We start from the raw sequence: 11604 nt of genomic DNA, 5'->3' as shown, positions 1-11604 counted from the left end.
CTGCGGAGGTTACACCTCTCGGAAACCCATTCAATTCGCCGGCAAGGAGATAAATGGCCAGCATTTGTCACAGATTGTGTTGGTTTTAACGCTAGCATTTGATTTCCAGACCTAAATCGCTCATTAATGTTGCAATGCTTTCAATGTTTTCATTTGTTCCAATCTCGAAAGTTAGGAGCTCAGTCATTGTTACTTTATTGGAATAATTTGTAGGCTTAAATGGCTGTACGTATTTTTTTTAAATTTTATAAACATTCGAAACCCTTAAAAATCCGCAAAGCACCTCGGCAAATAATTTGCATAACTACAGACGGCGAAGGCATATAAATCTCCCATATGCTTTCTATTTAGCTTTTACTAAAGACTTCCGACACATTTCTGCGCCGGCCAATTTGCCAGGCGATTCCCCCGGATTCCCGGATCCCCGGATCCCCGGATTCCCTGGCCTGCAGCCGCTTTCAACACCTACACACCAGTGGCTCCCAGGCCCAGTTGCACTGCCCATGGCGATGACGATGGCGATGGCGATGGCGATGGCGATGGCGTGACTGGGCTCCATTTGGCCCAGAAGTCCGGGAAAGTGGCCCAGAGTGGCCGGGCCGGTTGTCTGCGGCCCTCGAGGCTTGTAACTTATCTAAATGCACACAATTATTGAATATAATCGCCACCCAGGAGGCAAACGCCAAGGGAGCGAAAACAAACACGTGGAATTTTGCATGCCGCCTTTTAGGCGTTCCTGCGCTTCGCCAATCGGGGAAAATGGGGGAAAATCGGGAAAATCGGGAAAATAGGCGAAAAGCCGACAGCGGGTTGTCCTGATACAGCCCCTGATTAGATGCTATATAACAAACATTTATTTTTTATTTAAAATATATCATTGAGTTCATTTTTACAGCCAGCACAAAGAGATGCAGATTGACAAGATGGTTACTCAAAACTAAATAACTCAAAATCTAATCAAAATGAAAACGAATTCTTGCCAGAAGACTGCATAGCAAATATGCCCTCCAGACGCTCTCATTTTCATTCAGAGGTCAGGCGATTAAAGTGGCAAAACACGGTAATAAGAAACCTGGACTCACAGAGCTAATTCTCGGATTTTCGCGTTCTCTGCTCTGCAAAAGCCATGACCAAGTTCAATTACGCCAACAAAGCGATGGGAGCCGAGCAGGGAATAACAAACATTTTGCAATTATCAGGCAAATATTTATTTAAGCGCAATTATCCGAACACGAACTGAAAAAAGGCGACAGATAAAACGGGCAAAAATCAAATGAGAAACGCAACTTGCTGGCAATTAAGCGCAATTTCCGTTCGCTGTCCAATGATTATTTAAAATGCAATCTATATATAAAAATCGGCGTGTGCGAGCGTAAATAGTTAATGAAGCCATGGCAAAATGTGACAAATTAAACAGAACGGAGATTAACTCCCCCAAACCATTTGTTACAAGAATCTGGATCCGAATCGGGAATAAAATCAGAATTAAATTAAATAAACAGCAAACACAAGCCACTTATTAATGGCATATGTCCAGTGTCACCTGCGCAAAAATCAACAAAAAGCGGGAGACAAGCATAAAAAACCAGCGAATGGAAATAAAAAACCGAATCAAAGGTAAAAAACAAGAGTGCAAATTAAACACAAACAAAGTTGATTTCCCATTCCTGCGAGCATAGGCTTTTAATTTCGTTGCCATTTTATTTGTAAATTACACATTTCGCCGAACGAAAATTGCAGGTGGAATGCATTGAGTGGGTTGAAGGCCGGCCACATCCGTTCGCCATTTTCGGGGGAAAATCCGCGAATCGTGGGCGTTCTTCCGGTCCGCTCGTCCAGCCTTTCTTCGCTTTCTGCTTTCTCTTTTTCTGCCCGGTGTTTGCTCGGCAAAATGTTAAGTTTTCGGAGGAAATTGGGCTGAACGGGCGAGATACGTGTGGCGAAGTAATTATAAAAAATCAATGTTGCAAGGGGTGGATTGCAGCAAAATGTGGCAGTTCAAAGCACTTAGTTGATCAGTTTCCCCTCATTTCCAATATGCAATCACGTTTCCTTTTCTTTACTTAGCTTGAAAAGCTGAATATATGATAACATAGATAATTAATATATATCATATGCAAATATGTATAAGAGAAAATCTTTTTTAATGTTCACCACTTTTTTGTTAGTTTACCATATATGAAAACATTTCAATAATCAAGCATTTCAAGTCGGTAATAAGAAGTTTAGAAAATACAATCTAATCAGTTTACTAACATATTTTTTTTGTCATTTTGAAATTAGTAAGATCTGAATTCTAGCCAGCACATAAAGCACTAAGGAAACGCAAGTTCAGAGTATCTACAAGATATCCCCGTCTGCGGCATCTTTCTGCCATCCACTCCCATTTGATTCATCCACCCTGCTGTGCTGATTGGCTGCTTAAGCGAATTGTGGTGGCTGCAGGATGTGGATGAGGATGAGGATGAGGATGACGATGGTGTGGACCACCCACAAAAATGTGCGGCTAATTGGATGTCTATATGCGAGGATGGCGGCCATGTGTGGCAGGTACTTTGACAGTCGGCGCCTGATTTCCATGCAAATTGGTTACAGCACAGTAAGCAGGCAATATTTCTGCTTCATTTCATAAATGCGTCCGGGGTCGACGCCTCCAGTCCGCCAATCCCCCAATGGCTGCCTTCCAGCTCTTTGGATTCCATGAGTTTGCATATCAAACGCCTGATGATGCGTCTTTAATTTATACATGAGTCCGCAGCCAATTTCTTGTTTACTTACGAAATTTATAAACGAAATGCTGGCGAATCAAAAATGGAGTTCACAAAAGTAGGATGCAATAAATCTGACATAAGGCTGTGTGATCAGTATTATCATAAAGAGTCAACAGCAGAGTTTTTCTTATTTTCTTATTAGCTCTGATGTTTGCAAGTTTTTCATTTTATTGCTGGCCGTATTGTCAAGCATCTGAATGAACTGAAAACTGAAACAACGGTCGTGTTTAATTGAGTGGGACGGCGATAGCGGAGGGAAAGAGATCGAGCGATCGGTACGTGCAGTTTGTGTTTTGTGTCATTTGTCTTTAATGAACGGTTGCCCGCTGGCCACCGTCGTGTTTTTGTTGTCATTTCGTTGTCCTGCCAAGCGTCTCTTTTGTTTTAGGCCAACTGCAATTTAAACATTGCGGCCAATTTGTCGATGAAGGCGCAAAAACACAAACACAAGAAACTCGAAACCCCAGAACACGCGTGCTGCCAGCAAAAACGCAGTGCAGGGGTGTCCCAAAGTTCACTAGAAATAAGGTCCACTCCCGAATACCCTACCAAGAAGGATGCCTGGCTTGTGCAACTAAGTGAATCGAGATACTAACTAATAATGTTCTATGTATCAGCAGAGTTTATATTACACTTCATTTACCATGAATGATGCCCTATAAGTTAGGTGAATGATAAAAGTTAACTGCTAAACACTTTCAACATTTATTCAGAGACTGTGCGCTTGTGTGTAAGCAATATAATTTATAAAGAGTACCCAACTGTTGTGTAAAAAAGAAAGCGTGACCATTTGGAGTTCCGAATAGCAAGTGCCAGCATTTGGGAGGTTCTTCTTAGGAAACTCTCAAAAGCTTTTGTGATCTAGAATGTGCCCACCTTGCAGCACCCGTAATCCGTGGGCTCCATCTGCTATGTGCGGGGGTATGTGCCCCCTGGATTCTGCCAGCTGGCATATCCTTGGTCCTGGCCAGGACTTCAAGGATCGTTTGCTGGGCCTTCGCCTGCAGCGCCGCTTGCATGCGAGCACGCAATGCGAACATGGCCATAACCGCTCGAACTCGAAGCCCCTGGCGAGGGACGCCCCTGCTTTTGGCCAACTGGTAACTGGTAACTGGCAACTGGTAAGTGGTAACTGGTAACTGGTAACTGGTGACTGGTAACTGGTGACTGGTGGCCAACGGTGGCAGTTATTCAATATATCAACTTTTGGCCTAATAAATGCACTAATTGCGGTTAAATGCATTTTGCATGCAATTATTATCATTAGGGGTTGGCTCGCACGTCGTCGTATCACCCCCTTTTCCCTTCCCCCTTTCCTGCACCCCTCCCCCCCCCCCCCCCTCCCCCAACACATCGTTTGTAAATTGTTTCTGTTGGTCATTATATTAATTGCCCCGGGACACGTCCACTCACCTCCCCCACCCCCCTTCGATGGAATCCCCGCAGAACGATTGCTCTATTTTCACATTCTGTTATTTTTTATTTAGACAAAAAAATATGCGGTTAAATGTACTTTACATTTTACAGTTACAACGTTCATGGGTCTAGGCTACCGACAAAAAAAAATTGGTTTATTCGATAATACATTTCGTGGTTAGGCTTAGCTATACAAAATTATTTTGCTTTTTTGGCTGCTAGTTTTTACAACATTTAAATAAATATTTGCTTAGTAATACTTTATCTTATATGGAAAAAAAACCTTTAAAAACATTTCGAATAAGTTACTAGAGCAAATCAAATAAATTAAGCACACACACAGAGACACGGGGCTATGAATATATACACACGCAGACACACGCACACACGCACACACACACACACACACACAAGCGGGGCTTAAGCTCTGGTTCAAAAACGCGAATTCTTGGGGATATTGATCTTTGACAAGTATTTTTTAGTATGTACCACGCACATGGTCGGTTCCATGGTTTACTTTTAAATACTGAGCACGTCTGTGCTATTTTTATGACCTAACCAATAGCTTGTTTAGATCGTAAGTTTATAAATGCCTCCAAATATATTTTTGTTAAACTTAAGCAAAATACCTTTGTACTAAGGTTGGAACCATGGAGAGAACGTGTGATATGGTGCAAGACTGATGCCACTTCGTCCAAATAACTTAAATGCCCTGTAAACTTATATGTTTCATGAAACAATTAGATATACAAAATGAGTGATATGTAACTTAAGTTCGAAAAGCCGAAATATGTAGTGTATGTATCCCCTAGAAAGTCGCACTTCTGAGACCGCCCAAGCCTGATGATAAGCACACGCACACAACCGCCGCACACTCCGGCGTACCGCTCACACCTGGATCTGATCCTCGTCATCCGACTGGGAACAGCTGTCGACGGATCGACCTGGCGGACTGCCCGGATTCAGCGTGGGACTGGGCGTCGATGGTGGCCTTGGCGGCGGCGAGGCGGATGCGGAATGGGCCGGAACCGGTTTCACCAGGCCGCTGGGCGGAGATGCTCCGCCCACCGAAGGTGTCGCCGCTGCCGGATGCGGTCCGCCCGGATTCGCAGCGGAGGCTGCCGCAGCGGCACTCTGATAGTAGCTGCTCAGCGAGGACAGCGAACTGGAGGCGGACAGGTGGGAGAAGGGCGCTGGACCCACGCCCACGCCCACCCCAACGCCCACTCCGACGGACGGAACGCCGGCGTACAGGTTGTAGGGCAGCGGCTTCTGCATGGCGGCCGCGGCGGCCGCTTGCCGGTAGTAGATGTCGATGTTCGTGTGGGGCGTGGCTCCGTGGGCGGCGCCGGCAGCGGCCGCATACGGCCAGGCGCCCAGGTAAGGTGATCCGCCGTAAAGTCGCTGGAAGGCCGCAAAGTTTCCGGCCTCCGCGAGGAGTTCCAGGCCCACTGCTGTTTGCCGCTTCCATTTGGTCCTGCAAAATGATATAAGACACCAAATTATTAGTTCGTTTTAAAAACAGATATATAAATATATTATAAGACAATAAAATCGAAAGTGAAAAGTGAAAGGAAATTCTAAAAATCAGTGCATTTAAAGACCCACCTGCGGTTTTGGTACCAAGTCTTCACCTGGCAATCGCTCAGGTCCAACTTGTGGGCCAGCTCCTGGCGCTCCTGAACGCTAAGGTACTTCTGCCGCTCGAAGGACTTCTCGAGCGTCTGCAGCTGGTGGTCCGTGAAAGCGGTACGCGCCTTCCGCTGCTTCTTGCTCAGACCGCTCATGTCGCTGGTGGAGCCGCTCTTGACACTGTTGCCATCGTCATCTTTGCCGCCTGAAAGGAAGGAGATGGAGGTGAGTATTTTTTTGAATATATTATGTCTAGTCTAATACTACATTTAGCAATCTAAGCTGTGCGTACTTGTACTACTCAGAAAGTTTGCCTATAATATTTAATAATACTTAGTAATGTACACAATAATAATAATATAAGCACCAAAAAATTTATTTTCCCCAATCCGTCAAAAAACGATCAGCGTTGGTAATTAGCTGCTCAAAACTGTCATTCTTTCGCCTTTTTTACAATTTTTATGGAAGTTATGATGAAAATTCCCCCCGAAAATATCAAATATTTGCCAAAAGTCGTTTTCCAATTTTCGGACATAAAATACTCCGTTTTTTGGCCACAAGTTTAAAAATAATTGTCTGAATATAGAATGGTATACCTCGCTGAGTTCGTAATTCAATTCCCAGTCGAACTGTGTTCAAAAATAGGAACTCTATTTTTTTGGCCATTTTTTGCAAATTTTGATGAAAGAAAATCCAAAAATCGAAAAAATTTTAATTTCCCAAATTCGTCAAAAAGTGATACAAAAAATACGAGAAATTAATTAATTAATATTTTCCAAGATAGTTCTTAGCAAAAATAGCAATTTCATGGTCATTTTGTGAGGCCCATGAGGCTAATTCGATTTAGATCTCTGCGCGATCTTTTAAAACAGTTGCCGTTACAGTTAGAGGCTCGTTTATGGCCACGCAATTGCCGCTTCCGCTCACAAAGCGGTTCGTGTGTGTAAGTGTAATAAAAACGTGCTGCAAAATGTCTAAACTTGCCACAAAAAGCCGCAAGAGAGATAGGCAAGCCGGCCAGGCCGAAGCACCCCTTTTTGCGAAAAGTGTTCTTGGCCAGAAAAGGTCGTTTTTCCACCTTTTCTGGCCAGCCATTTAGTACATAAAATTTATGTAAATTCAACCGATTGTGGTTACCCGATAAGCGAGAGCGAGTTTTTGGCCCATGGTCAGAAGGGGTTAAGGGGTTGGAGGGGAATTAGTAAACTCTCAAGCGTTAAATTATTTAAAGCGAAAACTTGCCAAGTGCCGCATTTAAATTTTGTCTACTTTGGTCTAACAGTATTTTTTTTTTGTTGCTTATGCCTAACTGATCAGGAAGCAGACAACTAATAATAATATCTATTTCAAGATCTTAGTCATTGCAAGTGAAATACCAAAAATTCAATATTCTTTTATTTATTGAAAATGTATTATTGGAAATCTTTTGGTTCTGTGTGTGCAATTGAACTTTGAAATATGAAACAAATTAAGATGCATTGCTAATTATTTATATTAATCATCGCTAATCAAGAGCTTATTCTGCCGCCAAGGCGAAAGTTGTTTACCATATAAATCGAAAACGATAAATGATTAATGGGAGCGATAAGTGAGCGATAATGCCGCAATTGAATAAAATTAATTTCCAATTAAAGAAAATTACTCACGAATGTTGGCGCCGACTTGCTGAATTATCGATTTGCGGCTGATAATTTGTGGAACATAAACAAGAGGCAAAACCAAAAATCAATAAATAAATGCCAAATAAAGTTGGGTAACATTGTTGTAAAAAATAAACTGTTATAATTGAAGCTCTCATTAATTATTTTTAAAAACAAATTTATAATTTCATTATAGATTTCAGGCAAAAAAAAGCTATATGCCTTTTTAATTCAAACTTTAACAAGTAACTTTCCTAACTGATTTTATTATGAATATAATTTTGTATTAATTTATAAATAAAATTCCAGTGGTCAATAATCATTTCGTTCTTTTTTTGCAACTGAAGCTGATCGCAATTGCGAAATTCCGATGAATTGACGGATTGCCGCCTTCCCTGCCCGCTGGCTGTCATCGCTGAGGAGCTGGCCGACGCGACTACCGTTTATAAAAGTGCAATTGGCAACAGGAAATTGCGGCAATAAATGGCACAGAACAGGGCCCAGATGGAGTGGTGAGTATGAGGAGCTGGCCAAAAGCGAAGTAAAACGAACCGAGTGGCGATGTGATGAGCAAACAGACTGCAACATTTTTTTGTTTGCTGCTGCCCGGCTGCCATTGCCATGGGGCGTCTATTAAAGCGGGTTAAATGCATTTTTATAACAATTTCCACAATTAAATGATTGCGAAGGGGCAGGTGCGTGAGATAAAAGGAGGCAGCAGGGCGAGCGGGGAAGCGAGGAAGCGGGGACAGTGAGTGCGATGTGTGTAATTATTTGAGATTTTTTCTGCGGCTGCGGCAGTTTTAAACTGCATTTTGTTGCTGCATTTCAGGCAGCTTCTCTCTTCTACCAACCCCCGCCCACTGCGGGCCCCGCCTTCATTCTGCCATAATAGCTCACAGTTCCCCAGGTGCATGCCCCCCAGCTGGAGAAGCGGCGAAGGGGCAAGGGGACTTTAGAAGCTTCGCAATGACGCAATCAAAGCGTGAAAATGCATTTTTTACAACTAAAACCACAACAAATACAAGCATCAAGAACGAGAATGTAAAATGGTCATGCAATAATTTTTACAGTTTGTTTTGCAAAGCGACATCGACGGGGGCCGACACCCCACCCCCCGCGCTCCACACTCGAGCCCCTGCTCTCCATTTTCAGGCGCACGCTTCCAAACAAAAGACTTAGGCAACGAACTTGACTGCTGCACAGCCGACTTGCTTATTTTTTACCTAATTGAATTACTTTTTTGATTGGCTATGATGAAATGCGTTTCACAACAGAACCATTAACACGACTTAAGGGGGAATTTGAGTAATTTTAATTTAAAGCTGCCTTTAAAGTGTAGTGAGAATTTGTTAAGTGCTAATACATTTAATATCACCCAAAGGCTAGAAGTCATAAAACAAAAAGCTTGTTAATGTGCTATTATTATTTTGAAAACTTGCGTTAAAATTTAAAAATGGCTAAGCTTAACAGACCTGCAAGTTTTCAATCTAGCTTAACAAAACAATTTGTAAGCAAGTGTTTTAAAAGAGTCAATATTAGTAAAATTGTAAAAATATATGAATTTTCAAAGGCAACAGGCCTTAATACATCCAAGTTCATTTTACAGTGTTAGCTTTATTTTACATTGACTGAACGATTTAAATATTTTCGATTGCAAGTTCTATTAAGTTCAGCCTTTATCTGCTTTGTTGAGTATAGGTTCAGTTTTGTTCCATTATTTGTTTAAAATTTAAAACACAGAGAGCTTGAATCGAGTAAGGAAAATTCCCGCCTTGGAATCCATTTTCGAATATTAACAAGAGTGCTTTCCTGACCCAAGACCGTCAACACCCCCATTCCCACCCCCACCCCCGCATAGTACAGAGGCTCACCTCACCATTGCTACAAACGCTGTGATCGTCCATGTTGCCGCTGTCGCAGTCCTCGTTCTCCTCGTGGTAATCGCTGCTGTCGTCCAGATCGCCACCCGCCGGTGGCGCCAGCCCCACCCCGCCGTCCACTCCCCCGTCGCCGGGTGGTGCGGCCACACCAGCAGCAGCTGCAGCAGCAGCAGCGGCGGCCGCTGCGGCAGCAGCTGCATTGTTGCGCGCAGCAGCCGCTGCAGCGGCATAGTGCTGTTGCATGGCCGCCGCATATTGAGCCACGTTCAACCCGTTGCCGCCGGCGGTGGGTGGAAAGTGCCCCAGCTTGCCGTGTGGATGCATCAGCGCGTGCGGATGTGTGTGCGGATGCGTGGGCGGATGCGGCTGTGGGTGGTGCAGGGCGGGTGGCAGCGCACCGACGCCAGCGACATTGGCTGGCTCACAGTTATCGCCGGTTGCATTGTTGTTGTTGCTGTGAGCGGGACTGCTGCCGCCGCTGGAGCCCGAGTTGTTGTTGTTGTTGTTGTGGTGGTGGTGGTGCAACTGCTGGTGGTGCTGCTGCTGCTTGTAGAACGCGGCCGCCGCGCTGCCCGCCAGAATGTCGTTGATCATGAAGCGGGATCGATTGGGCTTACCAATGCCCGAGGCGGTGGTGGTGCTGCCGCCGGAGGACATGGTGCTGGAGCTATGGATGCTGTGAGCCACCGCCGGTGGCTGCAGGCCGTAGTGGAGGTGGTGCTGGTGGTGCTGGTGGTGCTGCTGCTGCAGTGCACTGAGGTGGTGGTGCAGCTGGGGATGCGCTGCGTTTGGCTCGCTGGGCGTTTGGGTGAGTATGCTCATCGAGTCTTTCATAGGACTTAGGGGGTTTCACTCGTTCTCCCTTTGCTCGTCGAATATATGTACGAAATATATTTGCGTTCAACACTTCACCAAAAAAATTGCACATTCACTGGAGTTTGCTATAGCTGTCAAGTTTTCTTCTTTTTGGTCTTTGGCCTTATCTCAACTTTTCACCCAGCGACGTCGTGCGCGGCTTGGCTGCCAAAACGAGACTGAGCGTTTATGAAACGCACCTGCCCGAGCCGCCGCTGCCGCTGCCAACGCCGCTGCCGACGCCGGCTGCGGCTGCGGCTCGAGCGGCGGCTGTGGCAACAATTTTGCCACTTTGTCATAGGCGGTGGTTGGGCCGCGTATGCCACCGAAGGTCGGAAGGGGATGGCCAGTCGCTCGCGCTCGCTGCCTCTCGCTTCCGCGGCTATGGCCATCTCATCGGCTGCACCGCTCTCGCGCAGCGCCATGTTGCCGGCACCGCGGTGAATCCACCACGGCGTGGTGAAATAGAGGCTCTCCCCGGTTTCTCGCTTTTTATAGCACCAAATGTCGGTCAAATGGCTATGGAACTACGCTCTTGGGCTCTTGGGCTCTTCGGGGCCTTGAAAGTGGCTCAAAATGGCGCCACGAGGAAGTCGGTGGATCTGGGGGATGGAGACGGTGCTACTGAGCTTGGGGGACTACGGCGCTATTTGAAATATACTCTTTTTCGACCAAGAAATTGTTGAAAAATATCTACTCTGCTTTATTATCCCGAAAAAGCCATCCAAGTGGCATCATATCGCGTCAGATAATCATATTTTCATTCCTGAAATTAGGAAATAATTACAAAAATTTAATATCCAATTAAAATATTTTCGCTAGCAGAAGGTCAAAGAAAAAGTGTACCAATAATCGTATACCATTGAGCTTTAAAAATAGGTCAGCATAATACGATACGATTTAAACACGTTTTAAGCACTGCCCAAATGTGTTTGCTTTATATATTAAAACTTCAATTAACAGCAAAATGTTCGATCGCTGAGAAACCCTAAGATATTAGAGCCCCGACAAATGGGCGTCGCTTGCTTCGATTCCACGCTCACAGACAACAAGATGGCAATTAAAATTTCACGCCAATAGCCCGGTGGTTAGGGTCACCATTTGGTTGTGTCGGTGGCCACATGTTAGCCAAGGACTAATTGCAGGAAGGGAAGCGGAGCGGGATGAACAAATGCAATTTGTCGAGAGCGGCGGTTTCCGTTTGATTGATATTGATTCCGGTCGAGGAGCAGAACCGAACTGGAGAGAGCCGAGAGCGGAGGGGGGAAGGGGGGAGGGGGGAAAAGGTCAGGTGACCTGCGAAGGTCATTAGTGGCGGGGAAATTAGGGCGCCGGGGGCGGGGGTGAAGCGGACTGAAGCGCGCGCTTCAATTGCGGAGCGCATTAAAATAATTAGCGTCTGCCGTA

General features: G+C 45.0%; 1 protein-coding gene across 2 annotated transcripts; it reads right to left on the bottom strand.

Annotated features, from left to right (window-relative positions):
• Nucleotides 1-4229: 4229 nt before the first annotated feature.
• LOC6550205 (homeobox protein B-H1) lies at nt 4230-10382 on the bottom strand. Of its 2 annotated transcripts, XM_001977525.3 has the most exons (3): nt 9339-10382; nt 5796-6024; nt 4230-5664 (listed from the first exon to the last, which is right to left on the bottom strand). In XM_001977525.3, exons 1-3 carry the CDS (start codon nt 10174-10176, stop codon nt 5076-5078), a joined length of 1656 nt encoding a protein of 551 aa, XP_001977561.1. In that variant the 5' UTR covers nt 10177-10382; the 3' UTR covers nt 4230-5075. The 2 variants fall into 2 exon arrangements, with proteins under 2 accessions (XP_001977561.1, XP_015011115.1); XM_015155629.2 differs by lacking the exon at nt 4230-5664 and having other exon boundaries at nt 5933-6024; nt 9334-10382.
• Between the last annotated feature and the right edge of the window lie 1222 nt (nt 10383-11604).

This window comes from Drosophila erecta, unplaced genomic scaffold (assembly GCF_003286155.1).
Source record: "Drosophila erecta strain 14021-0224.00,06,07 unplaced genomic scaffold, DereRS2 tig00000126-arrow-pilon, whole genome shotgun sequence".
In the NCBI taxonomy this organism is placed as follows: Eukaryota; Metazoa; Arthropoda; class Insecta; order Diptera; family Drosophilidae; genus Drosophila; species Drosophila erecta.
Note: the sequence above shows the minus strand (reverse complement) of the source record. Positions and strands in the feature narration are given on the sequence as shown.

Coding starts and splice junctions, on each gene's coding strand:
- LOC6550205 (XM_001977525.3), bottom strand. CDS start 10,176: ATGAAAGACTCGATGAGCATACTCACCCAAACGCCCAGCGAGCCAAAC. Junction 6,025..9,338: donor TCACAGCGTTTGTAGCAATG/GTGAGGTGAGCC, acceptor CCTTCCTTTCAG/GCGGCAAAGATGACGATGGC. Junction 5,665..5,795: donor ACTTGGTACCAAAACCGCAG/GTGGGTCTTTAA, acceptor ATCATTTTGCAG/GACCAAATGGAAGCGGCAAA.